The 27,920-nt window shown below is 32.8% G+C and overlaps 2 protein-coding genes across 2 annotated transcripts in view; both read left to right on the top strand.

Annotated features, from left to right (window-relative positions):
• The window catches only part of LOC143055299 (uncharacterized), a 179,023-nt gene that overhangs the window by 9,861 nt on the left and 141,242 nt on the right, over window positions 1–27,920 (top strand). The gene's annotated exons all lie outside the window — the stretch shown is intronic.
• LOC143055115 (uncharacterized) lies at window positions 5–27,651 on the top strand. The gene is made up of 9 exons (XM_076228257.1): window positions 5–89; window positions 2,091–2,216; window positions 2,517–2,858; window positions 3,257–3,400; window positions 17,537–17,665; window positions 21,688–21,738; window positions 22,680–22,730; window positions 23,272–23,310; window positions 26,948–27,651. The coding sequence occupies exons 1-9, from the start codon at window positions 5–7 to the stop codon at window positions 27,649–27,651; spliced, it is 1,671 nt and encodes a 556-aa protein (XP_076084372.1).

The raw sequence follows: 27,920 nt of genomic DNA, 5'->3' as shown, positions 1-27,920 counted from the left end.
CACGATGATTCAGTCCCAAGGAAGATTAGAGGACAAACTAATTGAAGAGCAAAATAAAACAAGGAACCATACTGTGGAACTCAAAGCAGGTATCTTAAATTATGCTGTATCGCTTATATAATCTATGTATTTCAATATACCATATTTACACAAAATACTTCCAATCTGCAAATCTAACGGTATAACTATATCTTGCTAAATAAGACTGGAAAGTTATCATTAGTTCTAGGTTCTTGGGGACAATATTTTGAACCCTCCCCCCGTTATTTTTTTTCTTCCGATAATTTCAATTGCTGTCTTGTCTTTCTTTATATTTACCTAGGAACAGGACACTTTTTCTAGCCCTCCTCCTTTTTTTCTAAATTCCGTTATATTTTGTTTTTTGTTAATTATTTTCGCGTTCATTCTGAACACTATAAAGCTACATATTATACTGTAAATAAATTGTATTTTATAATTTATTTGTGACCGCCGTGGATAGTAAACTTTGATAACATGTAAATAACATATACAAATTATTCTTATGATACGTATGCAAGATCATAAGAGTATAGTATTCGTATGCATGTATGCTCATAGTATAAAGCATACCGCGAAATAATTATCCTGTCCCCAAGTATTTATGAAAATGTATGTGTAATTCAAAACAGTCTTAAACGGAAGTCTTGTTTATGACTTGATAACAAATGATTATCGAGGCGACAAACAGGTCCATTTGATAGTAATATAAAATTCAATTTTATTTGTCACCGGATATAAACACCTACAAAAACAATGATTAACAATATTACAGAAGCATCAAAATGTAGCATAAAATATAAATGTTGTTATATTCCTGAGTATATTTAATATATCAATATGAAATGCAGATTATGAATACGTCATTATTGCATTTGTCTTTTAAATGTTCTAGATCTAATAGAAGAGAATAGAATTCTGAAAGGTAAATATGAAAAGAAATATACAAAAATCGCTTCAACTTATAATCTTCAAAACGTTAAATAAGTCACATTATCTTACCTCTTATAGATTTATAGAGATATGATTGGTTAAAGGACTACACGTGGTGACTATGTATATTTGATATAGGGTATCCTAAAAATAAAGGTTAAGCAACCACACATGATTAGTTACCATATGGGGTTAGTAAGGAGTTACTTCCCTTTCAAAACAAAAATGATACCACACCCCTTTATAAAACAACACGGTATTGAGAAAAATTCTGAAAGGATTCAACAGACGAAGAAATTGATGATGAAGGTTGAAACATTGTTAGTATTGTTATTAAGGGTTTCGGAGTGAATCTTCAGAATGTTTAGGAATCTGAATATCATGAGCAACACTGGTTGAATTAACCTCATTCCCATATTTCGGAAAGCCATCTTTTACGGTACAATAAATATATTCTTTTCCAATCACTTGCTGGAGTTTTTGATCAGTTGGGAGTATTTTCATCTATGAGTCATTTATATCGGAATATGTCATATCGAAGTAAGATTTGACTTCTTGATCAAACAAAAACTAGATAGTTGCATCTGCATGGATATGTTCTTTTTTGTATTTGTTCTCTCTGTTTAACAATGGTATGGACAGGCAATCTAGATTAACATTGCAGTTGCAGTTAAAACCTGAATTTTCTGAAAATGTCAAAATTTGTGAACTAACTATCTAATATGGAAGTCTACTGCACTTTAAACGACATAAAACAAGTGAAAATATCTACACACTGTGGATTAATTTATGTTCGTGGGTACCAATTTCCGTAGATAAGGGAAAACTTGTTTCTTTGTGGATAATCAATTTCTGGTTTTTCCGAATATGATACAAGCTTAGAGAAAATTTGAAATTAGTTGAACATTTGATTTCGTGGTTTACCTGTACTCAGGAAATACACGAAATTGTGTATCAAACGAAAGATATTAATCAACAGTACGTGCATAATGTTACAGCTAACCTATTAGCCCAAAACAAGGTGAAAACGGCATTAAACGTAAGCAGCCAATAATTACTTAATTAAACAAATATAAAGGTAAACATTTTGTTCTTGATATACATTTTATTCATCATGTTCATTTTGACCTTCATTTTAGATGAAGTTATGGATGTGAAGACAGAACTAAAAGAATTGAAGACAATTTTGATCGGTTACATTGGTAAACAAAAGGTTGATCTGGTTATGAACACGGATCAAATAGAAAAGTCTACAGAATCGTCAGGTAAGAAACTAAGATAGTCTTTCAATTAGAAAAAACATTATATAGATATTATTTTCAAAACTACTATGGGTACTACAGACCATTATAAAACTGGAAAATGCGTAACATTTTATGTTTAGCAAACTTTAGGCATTGAATAATTGGCTGTATTTCGAAGTTTAAAAAAAACCAGTTTGATAGTACTATATTCCTAAATTAGAAGTTATAAATTTTCCTCTAAGTTCAATATTTTTGAGATTTTACTTTTTAGAAGTTATAACATCAAAGTTAAATGGCATACATTATACATTTCTATTTCAGATAAAAGAAATGTCGACTTCACTGCTAAAGTTAATCAAACACACGTGACTGCAGACAAAGAAAACGAGATCATTGAAAATCTTCCACCAGAAGTTGAAATTCGAACTAACAATGACAGCTCACCAGAAGCAGCATTGACAGAAAAAATTGAAATTACTGGGAAAAAAACCAACAGCATCATTTTAGAATTGAAGGCCACACCTGGGATTTTACATAGTGTAGACACTTTTAAAGCAGCCATTCTTAGATTAGTTCAAGTTATGCAAACTGCAGGTGGTATTGATGTAGATATTGAAGAAACTGTTACTGTTAATTTGAGATTCGAAAGTCCTTTGACAGAAAGTAAGTATCCACTGTAACCCAGTTAAAGAAAAATCTGGTTATTATTTATACACCATATATATTAGGTGTTTGATTCTTTGCAGTTCCCATGTATTTAGTCTTGTTATCGGAACACATATCGCATGAATTCAAAGAGAAACGATCCATAAACAGGAACTACTGAAAATGTTCTATATATGAAATTGTTTGAATGAGCCGATGGAACTGCTTTTTAAATTTATAGCATTTACTGATTATATTATCATTATTAAATCGTAATCTTCAACACACACACAAACAGAATCATATTTTGGGGCACGTTTTTAGTTGAATCTTTGTTCATTATGTAGGATGCACCGCTTATTCACAGTAAACCTTCACAACAATGGTAATGTGTATTGTTAAATTGTGTTTTGTAGATCAGTGTGCAGTTGTGAAATGTTTATTCGCAAAAGACTGGAATGATGACAATAATACAAGACAACTGTCCACTGAGTATTCATCTACAGAAGATGTCAGGGAGATTGAGTTCCTACCAGAACTTGATACTAACTTACAAAAAGGTAAAACCAATCAAACCGTATAGGAAATTGTTCTTTAATTATTTTCTTGAAGTAACCTATAGTTTATCTTGTGGTGGATATTCAAAAATGTATATATTAAAAAGGAAGATGTGGTATGATTTCCAATGAGACAACTCTCCACAATTGACCAAAATGACACAGAAATTAACAACTAAAGGTCACCATACGGCCTTCAACAATGAGAAAACCCCATAGTTTGTTAAGAAAAGGATAGAAAAAGAAAAACTAATAGTTATCAAAGGAACCAGGCCTATAATTTAATACTCCATACGCGTGTTTCGTCAACATAAGACTCATCAGTGACGCTCAGATCAAAATAGTTATATAGCAATAGAATTTCAAAATTGAAAAGCTATACAAAGTTCCATTTTAAAAAGCAAGTATGTTGTCAAATCATGCAAGAAAAAGAAGCTTTGAACCTAGTTAGGTACTAATCTATTCTAAAGTGAAATCACACTTCAACGTTCAAAACCTCAATTAAATGTATGTGATACAAAATTAGATAACTCTATTGTTTAAAGTGCCATATCATGTAATATTATTAATTCGTATGTTTTAACTAATTTGATTCGTTCATATATAGACAACACGCCCAGTTCCGTCAACAACAACATGCCAACTCGCTTAATTAACTATCAACCCAGTGGCTTTAATTACAATTTTTCCAGTGTCTTCAATAATAACACGCCCAGTTGCGTCAACAACCTGTCCATTGGCGTCAATAACAACCAGTCAAGAGGCTTCAACAACAACCAGCCAAATGTTTTCAACGGCAACCTGCCCAGTGGTTTTACAAAACAACCTACGCAATAAACAACCTGTACAATGGTTTTGCAAACATCCTGTCCAGTGGCTTTACGACAACCTGCCCAATGACTTTTACAAACAGCCTGTCGAGTGGCTCAAATAGCAACCTCCACAGCGGCTTTACAAATAACCTGCACAGTCGCTTCGATACCAACCTGCCAAGCGGCGTCTATACTAGCCTGCTCATGTGGCGTCAAAAACAACATACCTAGTGGCTTAAATGAATACCAGCCAATGGCTTTAAATACGACATGCCCACTTGCTTCAACAGCATTCTGCCTATTGGCGTCAATAACAACATGGCCAGTGGCTTCAATTACAACTTGTACAATGTTGTCAAAAACACACGACTATTGGCTTAAAAAAAACCCGCCCAATAGTTTCAATTACAACACGCCCAGCGGTTTGAATAACTATCAGCCAAGTTGCTTATATTACGACATGCCAAGTGGCTTCACTAACAACTAGTCCAGCGGCTTCAATACCAACTAGTCCAGTGGATTAAATGATTAATAGCCTAGTGCCTTAAAATAAATATCAGTAGATTTATCAATCAGTCAGCCCAGCGATTAAGACAAATAGTTACACAAAAAGTACAAAACCTAATAGATATCTACTAGTATCATTCCCAGTGGTAAATTAGTCAACAATAATCAAAATGAAACTCTTGGTTACTGTATTATATTTAAGCTTAAGCTCATGATAACTGTATATTTTATCTGCTGCACATGTCAGATATCTTTTTATCCTTTTTTAAAACTTTTTTAATAGTTAGTACTCATTAAAAGTCTGTACCATGAAAAGAAGAACTGAACTTTTTATTCCCAAACGTGTTGTTTAACTACATATAGGTAAAAAATGATCCCTTTTACAAATCCTTTTTCTGGATTAGCTTCTGAAACAAATTCAGTATTTTTATATAGTTCTAATTAAATATAAGAGTATAACTTGTTGAATCGTGATAAACGGGATAGAATAACCCTTATCAAGCATGTCTATTAAAAACGAATGAATTTGTATCATTATCTTTCAATTTGTATCATTATCTTACAAATATATATGTTATTCTCATTTCCCTAAACAGATCATGAAGAGGGATTCTTTTTCATGTTCAAATAACATGTACTGAATTGTATCTAAATGTTCATTTTATATAATATTTATTTTATATTCAAAATGATGAAAAACCATACATTATGTAAACAATACTTATCACCTTGATCTTTAAAACGCTCTTGTTACTTGTGCTACTTGGTGCGTCAAGGTCCGTGTTACAGCGGACCTAATTTTCTTCTCATCATCGGAAACCTAAGCAAGCTCGTCTGACAGGTATTCTTTGACTGTATCCCATCCTGCTGGTGACTTATCAGCAATCTCAATAAACTTGTTCCGCTTAAGAAATTGCTTAAGGTTATGTCTGCAATTTTGGTTAACATGTCTCTATCCGTTATGTCAGTATCATAATGTCATAGAGGTGACTTTCTTCACGTTCAGAACTTGCCATATTACGAAAAGTACAAGTTGAAGAGAAACTAATAAAATGCTACTGTACACTTTGACTGCAATGGCTCGAATGACTTTAAACCCCTCGAGTTCACTCGTGCATGAACTCAATATCCCAATCGAACCGACCTCACTATAATTAACCAAACACGTGTTAACTTATGTATAAACAAACAACATTTCACATGTTCGATTTTGTACAACTTTGATAAATACATTTAAGGTTAACACGTTCTTATATACAATAATTGTGTGAGCATTGAAGTTAATTACAGCACAAGCTTTTATACTATACAATACATGTTTTTTAAATGATACCTGAAGCCAATTCTTTGACAATTCAAATCTTCCTAAAACAAATGTTGCTAAAGAGTTGCAAAACAAAAGTGGACAAACATATAGCTAGATCTGGGGAAGGAACACGAGCTTTAGATTAGTAAGCAATCTATACTATCAAACGAAAAGACCTCATTTTGTGTGTCGCTTCTCTTCTTTCCACAATAAATTAATCAACACGCCTCGGTGTACAGTGCATAGTCGCATTTGTCATTCATTCAAATGATTATTCAGATTGAGTTATTTTGGGAGAAAAACGAGAAAAAAGGCATCCGAATATTGCCCCGTCATTGGACGAAATTTTAAGTCAGATTAAACTTCCGGTTGCGTTTTTCATACATATACTACGAATAAAGTGTATTTTCAGAATTCTATCTGCTATCATTTTCAAGTTTACTATCCACGGCGGTCACAGAGTTTATTAAATAGAGAGGGTCTGTATACAATATCAATAACCACCATGGATCGATTAGAAAACTTAGAATTGAAAGTAAATACACTTTATTTATATAGTAATGAATGTTCATAATATACAGACAGAGACATATAATACATGTATTATATAGACATATAATACATGTATTATATAGACATATAACACATGTATTATATAGACATATAATACATGTATAATATGTCTCTGATACAGATAAGCGCTAAAATTATTCATGTGAACTTTTGATACCTTTTCTGAAATTCTCCAGTCATTAAATCTTTTACAAAATTCATTGATTACAACAAAAAAAAGAAGATGTGGTATGATTGCCATGTTGACAACTCTCCACAAGAGACCAAAATGACACAAATTTGTAACTATAGGTCACCGTACGGCCTTCAACAACGAACAAAGCCCATACCGCAAACTAATCTTTAAAATGCCCCGAAATAAAAATGTAAAACAATTCAAACGAGAAAACTAGCGGCCTTATTTATGTACATAAAATGAACGAAAAACAAAGATGTAACACATAAACAAACGATAACCACTGAATTGTAGGCTCCTTACTTAAATGTTTATAACATACTAAATGTATGTTCATATTGAAATTGATAGAAAACCAAAAATTGGGAATTTTGGAAATAAAGGAGAAGGGATAAAAAAAAAACATTGTCCCCAATAACGTATGACTTATGATACTTTTGCTGACATTCTCCAGTGAGGGGGGATGGGATTTTTATCGGGACTCTGGGATCTGGTGTTTTTAAGCTCAGGATTTCGGGATTGACCCTTTCGGGATCCGGGAATTCTTTTTTTCGAATTTCGGGACCTCGGGATTTCGTATTTTTCAGCCCGGATTTCGGGATCAGGTGTGTTTTAGCCCGGGATTTCGGGATCAGGACCCCTCTCACCCCTCTCTCCAGTCATTCAATATTTTACAAAATTCTTCCAACAACACTTTACATACTTTAAACTACGCTCTGAATGCCCGCGATTTCGCGGGTGTGTTCTAGTGTTATTTAAATCAGAGCTATTCCCAAAACTGTGAAACTGCAAATTGTTTATAACGTTTTACTCGTAAATTCATGTAAGCACCGAGGTAATGGCTACAGGTATTTAAGAGGCGACACAAAAATCATCAGGATAGGGCCGGATGCGTAACAGCTCCTTCCATCATAAAAAACACGTGTCTAGATCACTGAAATTAATCTCAAACGTTTTATACAAAATAATGCCTGAATAGACATTTATATTTGCAACAGTTCTCACAATACGTCTCTGAAGCATATGCGGAAGCTATAAAATTGATACACTGACGCCAAACCGAAGTCACATACCTTTTGACATACACGAAGCAGTGCAATGAAAAGTACTACATTAAAACAACACTTTATTATTAGTTTGACTGTCCCTTTGGTATCTTTCGTCCCTCTTTTATTAATCAGGTGTGTCACATGTGCCTTTTATATTCTATTTTAATATTACATTTATCAATATTACTAATTGGTCATTAATTTGTGATTTATATCTAATAGGTCTACAGGAGGAGAACAGAAACTCAAGAGGTAAATAATCATAGAAGCATAAAATGAACGTTACAAGTTTTTAAAACTATTAGTGGCAAGCACAAAAAAATATAAAGAAATGTAGAGAGAGTTTGATTTATCTACATAACAAGATGGCGTATGGGCGCCAAACTACCTTCAATATATAGCAACACCATCATGATAACCTGTGACATAATTCTGACTGAAAAGAAAAAAACATTTTGATTAAAGAGAAAATAACAAACGGACAATTTATAGAAAAGAACATTTTTATAGTTCTATAATAATCATGATAATTGCTATTAGGGGATTTAAAAAATACATATTTTTTAAACGCTTTCATAATATATCCATGATATCAAGATCCCAGCTATGTTTGATTCTAATGCAACAACGTTTGTAACGTTCATTTTGATATGAAAGTGCACTAAGCAAACAAGATTGACATTTCATTTGTCCTACCATTCACGATTGTCCTATTGGTTTCTGTTTTTCATATGTTTTACTGATTCATTCATTCAATGTTATTTATCAATTTATAGCTAACACTTTTCTTGGTTCGTCAAAACTTCAAATATCCTTGCTTTATAGTAAATCTTAGTGTAATGTCAACTCTAAACGTTTGTCTGCCAATAAGAGCGGGTCTTTTAATAAGTTGATGTTGCAAATATAAAAAATGTTGTTAAAATAATTTGTCAATATCTTATACGGTTTTTTGGAAATAAGTGAAATTTTGAATATGACCTTGACCTTTGACCTTGTCCTAATTTTCATTTTTTTTTACCAAGGACCTCAAATTAAAAGATCTTAGGTCTCTATAACTTATAGAAGATAGAAATGCATATCACTTATATCAAATGCATAAGGGGAAATAACTCTCATATGGAGTGTTCATATTGCTACGGTCAATATAGGACAAATCATGCAAAGGATATAACGAGCAATTTTATAAAACAAATTTGTCGATTTCTTTTACGGTTACGTAGGAGATGTAGTCACAAGGAAAACAGTGTTCCGGAAGATCACTCCTACAAAGGATACATACATGGTTACTATATATTTTTGAGTGAAATATGGGAGATAATATGCTACTTCCGATAAAGTAAATGTCAATTCCAGTTTCATATGATTGTTTCTTTTACACTGATTCCAAAAATATAAAGTTTCTATATACTTTTTTGTGTAGAAGGGGGGATTATTGACCACTTCCAGTTGATCGAAAGTCATTTTTAGTCTTGAGTGATAAGTTTATGTATCTATATTACAAAATATATGGATTCCGAGTTATTTAATAAGAAAAAAATGCTAAAAAAGGCTACTTCCAGTTTTTGCAAGGTCCCTTCCGGTTGTCATTTTCAATGTCATATGTCGCCCAACCTTTTGTTATAGGTCATATGGCTTTATAATGAACCAAGTTGAAGAAATAATTAATATCATTGGACATTTCAGGGGCACTAACTCCTATAAGATGCCATTAGCCAGACCAAATGTAACATATCGTCATTAGCATAATGGAATCATTTTGCACTTGTTCTTTTATACATATCTTTTGAAATGTTGGAGAAAATGCCAAAACAAGGAAATGTCACAATTGAAAAATTGACCTTGATCTTTGACCTTGACCTCATTTTCAGAGTTAGGACCTATGGGCCTTAAAAAAACATTCCAGGGTTAAACTGTTAACGGTTTACAAGTTAATAACACATATCGACAAATTTATTTCGCAAAGGTAGATAACTCATATAAAATTTCATCAAATCGCTTCAATCCAAATTAGTCAAAAATTTCTGAGGATAAAACGTACAATTTTTAAAAGAAACTTTGTCGATATCTTTTTTTGTGACGAAGGAGATGCACACATATGATAAACAGTGTATAGAAAGATAACTTTTACAAAGAGAATGGTTCGGCTAATAAGGGTGAAATTTAAAAGCACATGAACTATACGATACAATATGAGAAATATCTAAGAGACATATTGCGAAAAGTTAAGACTAATCAAAAACAAAAACAATAAGTCTTTCCACAGAAAATTGGAAAGACGTAATTAAAAACCAATTATTCCGATAAAAATTAAAGGTCTTTCCACCAAAAACCATGTATTTTAATTTGAAAGTAGTAAAATTAGGTTTAAAATGTCACTTCAATCGTCAAATGACAGCTTATTGTACGCGGATCCACAAATATATGGTTTTTATACAAGATTTTGGATAAGGGAGATAATTTGTTACTTCCAGTTTGAAAAATGTTACTTCCGATAATATTCAAATATACACTTGACACTGATTCCAAAAATGTCTTGATATATATACTTTTTATATTTTTAAAGTAGCTACTTCCGGTTTACACAAGATCACTTCCGGTTGTTTTTTTCAAAGTTAAATGGTTTGAAACCTATTGAAAAAGTCCCATGGCTTTATCATGTATAAATATGAGGTAAAAGCAAAGGTCAAAATCTAGATCGTCAAATTAAGCTATGACCTTGAGATCAATTTCAAAGTCTTAAACCAAGGACCTCAAATCAAAAGACCATAGGTCTGAATTATATTTGGTTAATGAGTTATATCACCATTCGCGTATTTTTAAGTACAAGAGGGGAGAAAACTTCCTTTTACGTTCAACATACTCTTACAATCAAAATTTACGTGTTACGACATGTCGCACCTAACAATTTAGTAAAAATTATTTGTTGATAACTTATACGGTTTTTGGAAATAAGTGAAAATAAGCCAAAATCAAAATTTAGAATATAACCTTGACCTCTGACCTTGACCTTATTTTATTTTTTTTGACAAATGACCTCAAATTAAAAAATCTTAGGTCTCTATCACTTATGGTTTACAAGATAGAAGTGCATATCACATATATCAAATGCATAAGAAAAATAGCTCTCATATGGAGTGTTGATATCGCTTCGGTTAAAATAGAACAAATCATGAGAAGGATATAACGAGCAATTTTATAAAATAAGTTTGTCGCTTTCTTTTACGGTTACGGAGGAGATGCGGTCACAAGAAAAACACTGTTTTGGGAAATAACTCCTACAAAGAAAATTGTTCGCTTAGAACGGGTGAAAATAAAAAGTGCATAAACTGTATGATACTATATAAGAAATATCTTAACGACATATTGCGAAACAAAAATGTTACGCGAGAACAAACTTTGGCTGAAGAAAATAATGATAATCAGAACAAATACAATATGTCTTTCCACAGAAAAGTGGAAAGACCTAATAATCAGAACAACTACAATAGGTCTTTCTACAGAAAAGTGGAAAGACTTTCTTAATATGTTTGAAATTGGTAAAAAAGGAATTTCTTCAATGTCATGAAATATTGATAAATAAAGAAGGCAAATATATAGACTACTCAGAAACATAAAAAATAGAGGGAGCAATTGTTTTTGTGGATTTTACAAAAGCATTTGATTCTTTAGAATGGGATTTTATGCTTGGAACTTTGAAACATTTTGGGTTTAATGAATCATTCATTAACTGGATTAAAACTATGTATACAGATGTTCAAACATGTTTTATGAACAATGGGTGGGTATCAGAAAATTTCAAAAATTCAGGGCAATCCGACAAGGCTGTCCTTTATCAGCGTTATTGTTTGTTTTGGCTGTTGAAATTATGGCTCTTAGGTTGAGGAACAGCAACGAAGTAAAAGGAATCACTATTAAGTTAGATGGGAAAAGTCACAGCATTGAAATTTCACAACTAGCAGATGACACAACATTATTTTGTAAAGATAAAAACGATGTAATATCTGCAATGAATATAATCGACATTTTTGGCTCATTTTCAGTTTGCAATGTCTCACTACAGAGCTTGGAATTGATAAAACTACTGGTAATCCTATATATTCTTTAACATCATTTACCAAGGACGAAATTTTACAAAATCATAAATCTTTCCTTCTTTCTTTTGGTATCAACATCAAAGAAAACGAAGAAAACTTGCCTTCATTATACTGGATACCTAAATTACACAAAACCCCATATAAAGAACGATACATAGCTGGGTCTTCAAAATGCTCGACTAAACATCTTTCTAAAGTATTGACTACTATGCTTTCTACAGTTAAAGATGGGCTTCAAAAATATTGTGATGAGATATATTCTACCAGTGGTGTTAACGAGATGTGGATTCTCAAAAATTCGAAAGATCTACTGCTTAACCTTCGATCACAATCTTTGCGATTTTGCAGCAACATAAAAACTTTTGATTTTTCTACGCTATATACTACTATTCCCCATGCTCAGTTGGATGATCGACTTCACCATCTCATAAAACAGAGCTTTTTCTATAAAAATGGGAATCGTAGATACAAATTCCTTGTTTTGGGTTACAATAATGCATATTTTGTGAAGAATCACACTGAATCTTCCAGAAAATATACTGAAGATGATATTATCAAAATGCTGGACTTTTTGATCGACAATATATTTGTTGAGTTTGGAGGATTTATATTTCAACAGACAGTCGGTATTCCAATGGGTACTAATTGTGCATCCCTGCTGGCTGATTTGTTTTTGTACTCGTATGAAGCAGAATTCATTCAGAACCTTCTAAAAGACAAAAAGAAAAAGCACCTTGCAAAATTCTTTAATTTTACTTTCCGATATATTGATGATGTTCTATCATTAGATAACCCATATTTCAGCCAATGCCTACATCTCATATATCCCAGTGAACTTGAAATTAAGGATACTACTGATACTAGAAGGACTGCTTCATACCTTGATCTTTTCCTCAATATTGATGTAGATGGACGCCTTCACACAAAAATCTATGATAAACGGGACGATTTCAACTTCCCAATTATCAATTTCCCATTTCTTAGCAGTAACATACCCTCTGCCCCTTCGTATGGTGTTTACATACCACAATTGATACGTTATGCTCGTGCATGTTCACACTATACGGACTTCATATACAGGAGTGTGCTCCTTACGCAGAAACTGCTCCAACAACGTTATGAGGAGGACAGATTAAAATTGACACTCCGTAAATTTTATGGACACCATCACGAATTGGTGGATCCATACGATGTATCTTTGACCAAACTAGCTAAGGACATTTTTACCACATGGTAGATTGTTGTTTGTCATTATGTCGTCTAATCTTTTAATTACCAAACGTGACTTATTCCCGATTGTGACTGTTTTGCTGTGTTTTTGAGTGTGAATTCGCATTACTATAAGACGTGTTACGGTACTTGTCTATCCCAAATTCATGTATTTAGTTTAAATGTTTAATGTTATATTTGTAATCCTCATCGGATTTTGACTTCTTTTCTATTATATTTATACGTTATGGTAAATAATATTAATCACCGCATTCATTTATTAGATTTTATTTTGTTCAACGTAATCAGTACGATATTTTACATTTCAAGTGAGATTCAAAACAAACCGTACATAGCTTTATAATATAGTTAATTGCTGCCTTAGTTTGCTATCAATAAATATTGAAATGTGCATTGTTATTAAGTGCAATATCGGTATTTAGTTCAAACGTAATCTTGGGTCAGTCCTAGTTCTATCTTATTCATTCAAATGACGTCATTTTTCATTTTTTGATGATCTGTTTTACAAATTCAAATGACGTTATCATTTTTTTGTCATTTTTTACAATTTCAAAGATGACGTCACTTGGCGTTGTGGTTTAAACATATTCGGATGTGTCTACATATTGTGTTGCAAATGTCTGGTTATGTAATGTATTTCAGTTGTTTCCTGTCATTAGTTAATATTTCAGTTCTATCATGTTCAGCTTTTGTTTATTAATTTGATAAATTTAATGTTCGCAAAAGTATAAATTATTCTAAATGATAAGGATGTTCTGGTAACTAACAGAAAACCCTGGCCGTTTTTGGCACAACTTTTTTAATCTTTTAGTCCTCGATGCTGTTCGACTTTGTGCTTGTTTCGGCTTTCAAACTTTTGTATCTGGGCATCACTAGTAAATCTTGTGTGTATAAAATGCACTTCTGGCGTATTAAAATTTTCAACTTGTTGCCTTTTGTTGGCTGTTGTTCGTGTGTTTCATTGTCAATTGTATTCTTCAATTTCTTTATATTGTAGTCCTGTAGTGTTGAGTTGTCATCTTAATGTTATATTTCACATGGCTATAAAAGGGGAGGTTTGGCATGCCACAAAACCAGGTTCAACCCGCCATTTGTTTCTTTAAAAATGTCCTGTACCAAGTCTGGAATATCGCCATTGTTTTATTATAGTTCGTTTCTGTATGTGTTACATTTTAACGTTGCGTCGTTTGTTTTTTCTTATTTTTGAGTGTAAATTCACATTGCGATAAGACGTGTCACGGTACTTGTCTATCCCAAATTTATGTCTTTGGTTTTGATGTTATATTTTTATTCTCGTGGGATTTTGTCTGTTGCTTGATCCGTTTCTGTGTGTGTTACATTTTAGTGTTATGTCGTTGTTCTCCTCTTATATTTAATGCGTTTCCCTCGGTTTTAGTTTTTTACCCCGATATTCAGGACTATTGGTAAATAGAAATAAAACAGAAGGGTTATGGATCGGGAAATTGAAATCATGTAAAGATAAAATTGCGGGGATTAATTTGGAAGATATACCCATTAAAGCATTAGGAGTGTGTTTATGCCCCACCTACGATTGTAGATGGGCATTATGTTTTCTGGTCTGTGGCTCCGTTCGTTCGTTCGTCCGTCCGTCTGTCCGTCTGTTCGTTCGTTCGTCCTGCTTCATGTTAAAGTTTTTGGTCAAGGTAGTTTTTGATGAAGCTGAAGTCCAATCAACTTGAAACTTAGAACACTTGTTGCTTATGGTATGCTCTTTCTAATTCTAAAGCCAAATTAGACTTTTGACTCCAATTTCACGGTTCAGTTAACATAGAAAATGAAAATGGAAGTTTCAGGTTAAAGTTTTTGGTCAAGGTAGTTTTTGATGAAATTGAAGTCAAATCAACTTGAAACTTAGTACACATGTTCCCTATAGTATAATCCTTCTAATTTTAATGCCAAATTAGATTTTTACCCTATTTCACGGTCCATGGAACATGGAAAATGATTGAGTGGGGCATCCGTGTACTTTGGACACATTCTTGTTTGGACATGATAAAAATGAATGCAAAAAATTAAATTGGAATTGTAAAATAGAGAAAATGATGAAATTGTTCAAGACATGGGAAAAAAGGAATCTATCAGTTTTAGGGAAAATACTCATTATTAAAGCATTAATTTTGCCGTTATTTACGTTTTTGGGAAGTGTCTGCATAACTCCTGAAAATTATCTTAAAGAAATAGAAACAAGAAGCTTTAAATATATTTGGGATATTGTTGTTTATTCTTTAGTTTTCTATGTTGTGTCGTGTGTTCTGTTGTTTGTTTGTCTTTTTCATTTTAGCCATGGCGTTGTCAGTTTGTTTTAGATTTATGAGTTTGACTGTCCCTTTGGTATCTTTCGTCCCTCTTTTATAACCACTGGGTCGATGTCTCTGCTGGTGGACATTTTGTCCCCGAGGACATCATCCGCCCAGTAGCAAAACTACAATTGCATGAATTTACGAAGATCTAACAGGAAACTGGCTCGGACGTCGCCCAGTATAAAAAGGTCCGAAACAGACGTCACCATGGACACGGTGTCGTCTGATACGGCAGTTGTCCCCTCATCACCAGACATGACAAATATCACAAACATGACTCATTCAGATCATCGTCCTAGTGACAACAGCAATATTACACATATACAGCCATGTTCAGTTCTCCTCAAAGACATTTTGGTTTTTGATGACACAGTACAACACTGTCGCATTTCGAAATGTGAGATCAAAGGCTGCAAAACTTGTGCAATTTTAATTACAGATGCTGAATTCACTAGCAATTTGACCAAGAAGTCATATTTTACCAGAAGTTACGATGATCTGAATTGTAATCGATAAATGTCGTCTACGGATTAGAGTGCAACTTTTGCGGATTGGTATACGTCGGTGAAACGAAAGGAAGGCTTAACAAACATATGTGCGGTCATAGATCAGACATCAACCTCAATGCTAACGATATTCTATACCAGCATTTCAATCAGCCCGATCATTCCATCGTTTCCATGACAGTTCGCATTATCGAAAAGATATACCATAGCTCTAACAATCCTAATCTTTCAACAACTCTCCGTAGACAAAAAGAGGACCACTGGATTAGACAATTTGGAACTGCGACACCTTATGGTTGCAATTACAAAATTGATGGTATAGGTATTCTATCTAGTCCTTCGTGTAACTCGGTGAATGTGATGAATATTTTCAAATTGACTCCTCGACGTAGACGTAGTCATGGTCATCGTCATTATACATCACCTTCTCTGCATGATGTATCTATTAATGACTTGCTGCCATTTATACAAAAGCCGTTAGTAATTCATCACATTCGCACGAAACTTTATTCATTACCCCTTTCAAAACTTCATTCTCTGTTCAATTTATGTTTGGAATCCACTGTTACAAACCCTCATTCAAACCTATACAAAATATTAGTGGACAACAAGATTGTATGCTTTCAATGTTATCGAATCTTTGAACTTGTATTACTTTTTTCTAAGAAATTTTAAATATCGAACCGATTGCTCGTAGCCGATAAGATATTTTATATCAAATAACACATAACGAACCACCTGTTAATTTCACATACATGCATTTCAGTTACTGCTAGTAGTGTTTTGTCTTCAGTTAATGTGTCACTATCATCTTGTATTTCGGTAACTGCTAGTAGTCCTTTGATAATTTATGAATCTTTGTCATTCTCGGATACTTTCTTTTGTTACCTTTTGTGAGATCGGGCTCGCACTTCTTTAAACTGAGTATTACATTGGTTTTTTTTTCTATATTGACCAGAGGTATAGGAGGAGAGTTAACATCTAAAAATAAACATGTTCAACCCCACCGAATGTTTGTGTTTGTTCCAAGTTATCAGCCGTTGGCCTTTGTTAGTCTTGTATGTTATTTCAATTTTAGTCAATTTCTACCGAATTAGAGCACATTTTTGTTGAGGGGCAAGCTTTTAATAGCTTCCTTGTGAGCAGCAACCCTCTATCAAGAAAATTATGATAGGAAATGCAAGTTGTATAGATGATATGACATGACGAGTGCAAAGTGATATAGTCTTTTGAAAAATTACAGGCGTCATCCTGCTATGGTTAACTGTTCTTGGAGCATCTGTTTCATAAATGACCGCGTATATGTTCCACTATTCGTAACAAAAATCCCGTCCTTTTAACGACGCTGTTTTCAAAAACTCTTTAGCGACTGATCACCGGGTATTAAGTTATTTGAATATACGGCGGGTGGCACATGTGGAGCAAGAACTCCCCTACCAGGTGCGCCTGCGTTTGTTCTATAAAGATTATGTTGGTAATTTGTTTTGTTTTCTATGACTGGTTTTGCTGTTATTCAGTGCGTTTTAATATTTCACATTCTACTGTTTAAATAAATATTTATTTCAGGGATTGCATTAGGAGATGATGCAACTTTGCTTTGCGAGGGCTGTCAGAAAAGAAATAAAACAATTAGAGATATAGAGCGCAGAAACAACATGTTACAAGAAAAAATATGGAAATGGGACCAAATCGACGGTATGTTTATTATATAATAGTTGAAGGTCAATGATACGTTAAATTTGAAATTAAAATATCTCCGAACTAAAAGGGATGCTAAGATCTACGAACCCAGATCGCGATGGCATTTCAACATCCCTAATTGTACGGAGGTCTTCTATTTCCAATATCAAGTTATTATTGGACCTCTTCTGTCATACGAACCTTCAAAAAAGTAAAAACACAAATCACATAAAAGCCACTTGCATTATTCTCATTACCTCAGAATATAAGGGTCTAATTCGGATTCAACTTACAATGTCTGTGATAGAGACCAACTGTATTTAATTTAAGATAAACAATAACAGTTACTTAATTGCATCGAGAACGAACCGAACAAACGACAATTACATGATTTATAAATGTTAATGGCATACCAAACACTTTGAGTGAAATAGATTTTGCTCATTTACTTTTCATAAAAGTTTTCAAAAATATTAACTATAACCTGTTTACAAAAATATGAAAATGTTAAGAAAAAATGAAACACACAATGTACAGGAAAATTTGGTTGGATATAAATATTTGGCAATTCAACAAACACTAATTTAGACAACTTTATGGAATTGTAGGTCCTCAATGATCTTCAGCTTTGTATTTGTTTGGCTTTCAAAATATTTGTATCTGCATGAGCGTCACTGATGAGCCTTTTGTAGACGAAATGCGCGTCTGGCGTATGCAGTTATAAGCCTGATACCTTTAATAACTATTTAATAATTTAAAAGCTTGTTTTTCCTTAGGTGTTCAGTATCCTCGATTCTTTCGCAAGCTTAGATAATTTGTATATGATATCGCACAGTGTATATGCTTTTGAAACTGACACCGCTTAACCGAATAATTGTCCATGTAAGAGAAAAATCCCTGAACACTGTTTTTCTTGTGTGTACTACTCTTTCACAACCATAAAAAATTACAACATATTTATTTTACCAATTTGCTCTCTATATCCTTGATTAATTGTGATCAAAGTTATATAGAGTTATCCCTTTCTGTATTTGAAATAAGGGAAATGTTTTTGTAACTGAAAAATCATTAGCAATAGAAACTTGGGGTCTTTGATCTGAGGTCCTCTGTCCATTAAACAGAAAATGAGATGATCAAATGCAAAGGTCAAAGTAATTTTCAAAATTTTGAATTTCAGCAATCTTATAAGATATCGACAAAACTTTATTACAGGATTATTAGTTGCGATATGTCGTTACACATACATCTATGTGGAAACTGAATGGGGGTTTACTCCCTTATATTTTGAATCAGCCGTTGGTGATACATTAACTATATATCGACGACCTATATTCATTTGATTTTAAGGTCTTGTTTTTTTACCTTGATATTTTGGTCAAGATCAAAGTCTGATTGAATGCTCTACATTTTGACCATTGCTATAGAATGAAATTCTGTAAATAAAGAAAATACAATTATACATAGCAAATCCCTTTGCGGCTAAAATTGTGACAAACAATAGTACACATGACACAACATAGAAAACTAAAGAATAAACAATACGAACCCTAACCACGTAAGCTTTTTGTAAACCGGAAGTACTTAATTTTCTCCCTTATTTTCACCAAGAGAGTATATGAAAGCCATGTATTGTCGGAATGAACATAAATTAAGCAATCAGACAACAGAACTGACATTGTAGACCAAAATTGAACATTTTCTATATATGTCTATTAGGGGTGAAAAGACCTTTAATGGTTCTCTGAACAAGTTTTTTTTAATGTTGTTCATGTTGTTATCATAATTCTTCTTGGAGAAAAAGACCACGGGCAAGTTGTCCTATCCTCTCTGAAAGTACATGTCCAATTGACCTCAAATTTAGCAGTCAGCAGGGTATACATAATTCCAGCTTTGTAAACCGTTGAGCAGCTACTTCCAAAGAAATCTTCGTAGCGGGAGCAAATTTGAAAGTTTTAGAAACGCTTTCGAATTCCGTAAATATCTGTGAAATCATACAATTAAATGTGTGATCATAGATCAAAATCCAAAGCTATGTTACAAACTGCTGCTAAAATATGTACATTGTATGAAAATAATCCTAAATGAATATCTAAAGTACACAGTGAAAAATAGATGAAAAGCATGCACTGCCCGTGATATCCAATTGAAACATAAATTACCTACAGTGAAAAAAGAAAAACGATATGTGTTATTTTGTTGATATTCAGGTTGTCTGAGAAAATAAGTTTAAGCTCATAAGAACAAGCATTATGACGTCATAAATCACTCGAGAGACGCACACAGGATCTGAAACTAATTATACAAACTTAATCAAAAGAAAAATGTGAACTTGTGTTAAGTCGTCTTTTTCATGTAGAGAATCTTTAAAATTGTTTCTTTCTTTTTACACGTGTTTTATTAGTCTCTCCTTTCAATGTGAAGAATGGACGCGTAGACGTTTAAACATTCAATGATGTTCATGGTTGATTTTCAGATAATGAAGACATAAACGTTCAATCAGTTAAATCGACGTCATAAATCGCTCGAGAGACGCACACAGAATCTGAAACTAATTATATGAACTTAATCCAAAAAAAAATGTTGTCGTCTTTTTCAAGTAGAGGATCTTTAAAAATGTTTGTTTCTTTTTACACGTTTTTTTATTAGTCTCTCCTTACAATGTGAATAATTGACGCGTAGACGTTTATAGTTATCAAAGGTACCAGGATTATAATTTAGTACGCCAGACGGGCGTTTCGTCTACATAAGACCCACCAGTGACGATCAGATCAAAATATTCATAAAACCAAAGTACAAGTACAAAGTTGAAGAGCATTGAGGATCCAAAATTCCAAAAAGATTAAACATTCATTGATGTTCATGCTTAATTCTCAGATAATGAAGACATAAACGTTCAATCAGTTGAATTGAGGTCTAACGATGGCATGTTAGTAACTGCTAGTAGTCTTTTGTTAATTTATGTATTATTGTCATTTTGCTTAGTTTCTTTTGTTACCTATTCGGACATCGGACTCCAATTTCTTTGAAACTGAGTTTTACTGTGCGTATTGCTAAGATTGGTTTTGAAAAGTCTTTTGATATATGAGCACACATTTAATAGTATGATTTCACAGATATTTACCGAACTCGAAAGCGTCACTGATGAGTCTTTTGTAGACGAAACGAAAAGTCTTTTGATCTATGAACACATATTTAATAGTATAATTCCACAGATATTTACGGAACTCGAAGGCGTCACTTGTAGACGAAATGCGCGTATGGCGTATATATAAAATTTAGTCCTGTTATCTATGATGAGTTTATTTATTATACATTGGCCAGATTTATAGGGACGGGTTGAGATCTGACACAATGTTTAACCCCGCCACATGTTTGCGCCTTTCCCTAGCCAGGAGCGTCTGGCCTTTGTTAGTCTTGTATGATTTTTAAATTCAAAACAAATTTTCATTTTCACTGAACTAGTACACAATTTTTTTAAGGGGCTTACTGAGGACCACCTCCGGTGCAAGATTTTCTCGCTGCGTCGAAGACCCATTGGTTGCCTTCGGCTGATCTCTGCTTTTTGGTCGAGTTGTTGTTTCTTTGACATATTCTCCATATCCATTCTCAATAATATCAACTAAAATAATATTCATCGGTTTACGAAGTACAATAGGTTAATGAAAGTGGTCCGTTTTTAAATGTGTTCGTCCCAGGTGTCTAAGATAAAATATTTTGCAATGATTAATAATTTAAACTGCAGGGAAAAGATTGTAAGCAACTATAAGAAGATATTAAAAATTGTAAATAAGAACTTAGACATCATAGTTTTTTTTAATCAATTTGTCAGAACATTAATAAGAAAATCAGTAAAATACAAATAAAAAAGGCTGATAAGTTGTACTAGATATGATTTTCGAATCGTGTAATTTGTTATCTTAGAAAATAGCAGATGCTTGATCTTTTGACCTTCTTTGCTTTTCGCACCTAATACTTGTTTGTAAGTTTTAAGTTATGTACTTTTTAATGCTTCGTGCATGTTTTTTCCTGTTTTTCAGAATTTGTAGAAGATGCTAATTTGAGAATGAACCCACTATACAAATCATCAGGTACATGTTTTAATACGGTTTCAAATATGCGTTCAGTTTGAAATGTATGGTTTTATTTGTAATTGAAATGCCAGTACAGTAGTAGAAAAACAATGTACTAATACATATTTAACTTATTTTCCTCACTTGATTTATAAATATCCGCCCGAATTTGCATAATACACCGATATTAAAAACCGACCACTTGATTTTGAAATCAGTTCAGAGACAACTGTCACTATTTCACAAACTCAGACGCTACAATATTTGGTTACTTTTCATTCATCTTCGAATTCAAATAAATGTTGATATTCATATAATTGTAAGATGCAGAATTTATAATATTTATTGACCGTCGTTGCAATGAAAACATACTGCATTATTTTTGCACACCGAAAATAGAAATTAAGTATCAGAAAAGAATTAAATATTTTTTATCGGTTAAAATATAAAGTGCCATACAAATTGTTTACAACATCACCACCATGGATTACGAATAACAATAAAATTGAGAATGGAAATGGGGAAAGTCTGTGCTACATTCTGTCACTTTTGGTTTTGCCTGCGAAGTAAAATCTTTTGATGGCTGAAAATAAATTGAAAAAAGTCATGTTCAATGTGTAAATATTTTCACCCCCAGCAAAATGAATCATGTTCACATAGATTACTACCATACTGACATGATTTATAACAAACTTTTCTACAATAATCCGTTGTGAAATGTAGAAACTTAAAAGAAGCTAATGTTTCCATTCTCACAGGAAAGGTTAGTAGTTATGTTCTTTTATGTCACATTCTTTAATTGTTTAAGTTCTGTCACATCCTTGTCTGCTAATTATTTGGCTTTGAACGTTTCTAGCGAAGGTAAAGAAAGAAAAGAGCTTGGAAGTATGAACTTTATAAAATGACGTTTTAAGTTTAAAAGCATTGTCAATTTTACAAATTACCTATTTATTTTACAGAATATTTGGAAGACGCAGTAGATAGTGCTTACAAAACAGGTGGAACATCAGGTACAGATTTTAAAAATTAATTTTATTCTTTACAAAAGTTAAGAACAATTGTACATTTATCTTCATGCATGTTTGGGTTGGTCACCCAATTTTGAGATTATAACGTTAACGGAATGATAACCGGGAAACTCCACACTAACATTTACGACGAAAGGGACGATTTTTCGGTGATGGTGATGTTCCTTTGGCACCATCTTACGGTGTTTATATTTCCCGCTCGTTCGCTATACCCGCGTCTGTTGTGAAGTTTTTGATTTTAACGAACGTAATCTATGTATTACTGGTAAATTACAAGCCTTTATTTTCTTAAGGCAATAATATCAAGAGGGGTAATAATTATTTAAAAACCCCAATATGGCATATTTTTATTTTGTAAATATAGTTTGTATAGTTTCAAACGGGATTTTGTTCATACCATGACAATGAAAAGCGTTATCTAAATTGTTATGTCTGACATGTTTTCTTTTTGTTATTATAAAGCATTCAAAGTTATTCTATTTTTATTGTATTTTTTCTTAAACTGAACTGTACTCTTTTTTAGATCTTGATGTGTTTTCGGATGTTCACGAGGGCGTTTCAGGTGAGATTTGTTAAGCCTTTCTAAAGATCTCATGTGAAGTTAATGGACATAAATCATAATATAAAGTTTTATATTGCCGTGTTTAATAAACTCTGATATGCCAAACTTCAGATCTGAACCCTACCCTGGAGACTGATTTGCCAGAACTTTTTACTATAATAATGTCATGTTTTGTGATTTTGAGCGGAAACAATTATATTTAAAAATTATACCTTTGTTTTAAAGCGACACAGCAGAAGAGAAGAACTCTACCCATTCGATTATCCATCCGTAGCTTCTATAAATTTACATTTCGACTTAATTTTCCAAAACGGTTATATACCCTTTTAATAGACCTTGCATTTTAATGAAATATTCTCATAAGGCCTAAAAACACATATGTTTTAACTAATATTACCTACGCTAGTTCTAGTGTAGATTAGTTTGTACTCCTGGAATCAGTATTTTTGAGGTTAGTATGTTTTTTGTGTTATAGTCAACAACCCGACCAAAGAGCAGACAACAGCCAAAGGCTACCTATGGGTCTTAAATGTAGCGAGAAAATCCCTCACCCTGAAGTGAGCACAGCTGGCTTCTAATTAAAATTGTGTACTGGTTCAGTAACATCTATAAATAAAAATATGACTTTTACCAAAATTTGAAAAAAATTGTAGCAGGGTTTGACAACGTAGTTTATGTGTTACAGTCTTCAACGCTAGATTTAATTTTCTTGTTAAATGTAAAAACAAACTTAGTGTTTTTTTGTTGTTGTTGGGATATATGCAAGTAACAGGACACGTCCTCTTGTTGTAGTATTTCTATTTGTATCCATCTGATGAGTTAAGCCCTTTTCAAATGATTTTTAAACTTCATTCTTTTGTTGTAATGTTAAACCACCGTCTGAGGTTTGGGGAGAGTTAGGATCCCTCTACATGTTTAACTCCACCACATTCTGTATGTTTATACCTGTCCCAAGTAAGGAGCCTGTAATTTAGTGGTTGTCGTTTGTTGATCTGTTATATATTTGTTTTCGTTCATTTTTGTACTTAATTAGGCTGTTAGTTTTTTTTTCTCGTTTGAATTGTTTAACACATGTTGGCCTTGTTTCATTGTTACGGCGACCTTGTTGTAATTTCTGTGTGACTTTGGCTCTTGTGGGGAGTTGTCTTATTGACAATTATACCACATCTTTTTTTTTATATAAACAACTTTTCAGTAAAACACAGTCTTTTGGTAAAAATACTTGCGTTTGTCAAAGGAGTAGGGGCAATAAGGCCCTTATTTGGCCCAAAAATTACTGCAAATTTAAAAGTTTTCATACATATTTTAAAATTACTGAACAGTATCTGAGGTAGAAGGTATTCAGAAAAACAAAATAATTTTGGACATTAAACAAGATACCATGGCAACAAATCATGCCTTAATTTGCATATTTTGTAAAATTATGTGATTTTCCTTGTTTTTCATCAAATTGTTAAGTATATTTTCGATTGGAAAAGTATGTGCGCACCCAAGAAACAACTTTATATTTGGTGAGATTTTGTCAATAGTAATGATAAAGCTTCAGTTAAATTATTTTGTTGTTTCTTGGCTGCGCACGATGTTTCCACAACAGAAATAAAGATAGAAAACTGCATAAATTCTGAATTTTCATCGTTTTTGTGAAAACAGTATATATTATGACGTAATTGTGACGTCATCACATAAGAATCTTAAGGATGTTTGCTCCTCCATTTTTTGACTTTTTGCCAGATTTTCGGAATCCTCTGGTTTTATCCATGTATTGTTATTAAAAGATTTTGCACACTAACCCCTACTTTTCTTTTTATAATTTTTTTACATAAAGTTTAAAAAGCCATATTTCAAAATACTATAAAATTCTTGTTATTTTTTCATAGTGTTAGAAACAAATAAGGTACAAATGTTAAATAAATGGAAAATCTAGAGAGAATAATTTCCCGCCAAATTTTCAATGGCTTATATCTCTAAAACGAGCACACGGACCCTCCATTTTTTTTTACTTTTTTAGTTTCATTATTTATATACTATCAATTCATAACAGTCTTTTAAAAAGCTTGTTATTTTTTAACAGAGTAGCGAACATCCTTAAGGTTTTTCATTTATATTTCTTGACCCTATGCATTTCTAAAGATTATGTTCCAATTTGAAAAAGTTATCAAACATTTTATTTTCTTGGGCCAAAACCAGGCCTTAACGCCCCTACAGGAAGATTTGAACAAGTTTTCATCCGCGTCTTTAACTTTCGGAATTCTTATTTCTTGATGTGTCAGTTGTTTTGCTTTGCGTATCCACTTTCAATTAGAACCTCTGGATAACAATATTGTGTTAAATAGCCTTTCAATTCGTTAATCGTACGTCTCGATTATTATTGTCTGACATTAGAGCACAAATTCGCCAGGCAATACAGTAAGGTATGTTTCGTTTTATATGGGACGGATTAAACGAATGAAAATCTAAGTATTGATGGTATCTATGGACTTATAATAAATATCTGTCGTTATATGATTGTCAGCCTGCTTTCAAGATGAGAATATTTAAAAATGGTCTTTGAATTCCAATGGTTTCCATGATGAATTTAATCGTCGGATGTAAGAAGTTGATTAGATCTTCAATTTATATAAGTCTTCCTCTGATCTGCTTCAAAATAATATACAATCATCTCAATATCATTTCTAAAACTGAACGACATAATCACTGCAATTTTGGTCGTATTGAACAGATATGTGTCGATACATCTGTTGATCTAACTATCCTATCACTAAATTGGCGTCGGTTGGGGACAACATATGTTCCAATGACTGTACCTTGTCTGTATCTTTTCCCAATTCATCCATTGGAATAACATGTATTTTCTTCTAACACTGCTTTAATAGGCCTCAGTAGTTAACCGCTGTAAGACCTAATTCATGCAGAATATTTGTTTATATATTTGTAACGTCAAAGTTTGTTAATAGTGTTTCTCTTGGAACTATGGCAGGAATTTGATTCACGAAAAGATATCATCTTTGATATAACTTGAGACTATTGGACATCAATATCTGACAATAAGATCGATAAAATGACTGGGTCTTAGAGTTATTGATTTCGGTCCGGCTATTATTGGTCATAATTACAGATCGGCGAGAAGGAATGTATTTTGTATCTGTGCACTTTTATTTACTTTTGGAAGTCATTAAAATTTAGTACGCAAGACACGCGTTTCGTCTGCATAAGACTCATCAGTGACGCTCATATCAAAATATATATGAAACCAAACAAGTACAAAGTTGAAGAGAATTGAGGATCCAAAATTCAAAAAAGTTGTGCCAAAAACGGCTAAGGTAATCTATGCCTGGGATAAAAAATGTTAGTTTTTCGAAAAATTCAAACTTTTGTAATTAGGAAATTTATAAAAATGTTCTTATTATTGATATTCATGTCAACACCGAAGTGTTGACTACTGGGCTGGTGATACCCTGGGGATGAAACGTAAACATTACTCTCTTTCGGATCAAAGTCACACAAGTACGCGATTTCTTTATCGGTTAGACATTGATCGTAGTCTTTTATTAGTTTCTTTATTCTCTTTATATATGCATTTGCCAGTAATTTTTAAGTGTATATATATATAAATGCTTTTTTTAAATTATTATTGTAGAATATTCAGGAGAACAGAAGGAGAGAGAGAGTTATTTCAGATTTTCTTTAGTAACTACTGAAATAATCAATTATGCTTATCAGAAACTGATAGAGATGGAACTCAAAAGGAAGAGCATTTCGCTCGAAGAATTTATCAATCTTAATCAACATAGAATACAACATATGAGCATTAATAAATCTTGTTGCCAGTGTACAAGTAAAGCTGTTATACGGGAAACTAATATTTGCGCTATAGTTCTTCAAACCGCAGAAATGAAAGTGTTATTTGACGATCAAAAGAAAAGAAGACCTGGTCATTCCGAGCAGGAACACAACACGTACTGTTGCTGTTATGCCAAGTCAGGTATCCAGTTAAGCAGTCTAACTACAAAAATAGCTAACATATTATTAAACTTCTGTACTCACGACCAGGAAATTATAATTGTGGTTAAGCAATTGCAAGAAGTAGTTGACGAGTTCAACTATACAACAAGTTCAGCAAACCTCACAGATGTCGAGTATCAGTACAACTATTCGTCTATAGCTCTAGATGCATTGAAGAAAATTGGCATGTATTGTCAGAAAGAAGATGAAATAAACCTCAAACTTCAAGACGTTCAGCGCTTTATACTATACAGGAAGAAGTTGGAGACGTTGCGACTTGAAAAGGTCAGTATTATAGTGCTATATACACCCAACATGTTTCTGACTTTGGTTGGATAGTGTTGTATGTCTTATCGTTTGTGGTTTGCATTTTGTTACATTTCTAATTTGTCAGTATGTCAACTTGATTTCTTTTTCCATGGATATAGTCTAATTTATTCTGACGTTGTAACAACTTTCATTTTACATAGCCTATCAACACTGGCAAATATATTTACTGCAATTAGTTAAAGCCTTCTTCCCTTATGAGAAAGGTAATATGCTAGATATACTTACTGGAGGTTTGATTAGATTGTTAATTTCTCCTTGATAATATGTACGTTTCGGCA

The sequence above is a fragment of the Mytilus galloprovincialis genome, chromosome 12 (genome assembly GCF_965363235.1).
Source record: "Mytilus galloprovincialis chromosome 12, xbMytGall1.hap1.1, whole genome shotgun sequence".
Taxonomy (NCBI): Eukaryota; Metazoa; Mollusca; class Bivalvia; order Mytilida; family Mytilidae; genus Mytilus; species Mytilus galloprovincialis.
The sequence above is the reverse complement of the archived record's forward strand: the minus strand, read 5'-3'. Positions and strand labels throughout refer to the sequence as shown.

Bases quoted from the DNA above. Each gene is read 5' to 3' on its own strand.
- LOC143055115 (XM_076228257.1), top strand. From the start codon at position 5: ATGATTCAGTCCCAAGGAAGATTAGAGGACAAACTAATTGAAGAGCAA. The intron at 90-2,090 runs GTATCTTAAATT...CCTTCATTTTAG, and splicing joins TACTGTGGAACTCAAAGCAG to ATGAAGTTATGGATGTGAAG. The intron at 23,311-26,947 runs GTGAGATTTGTT...TTATTATTGTAG, and splicing joins TGTTCACGAGGGCGTTTCAG to AATATTCAGGAGAACAGAAG.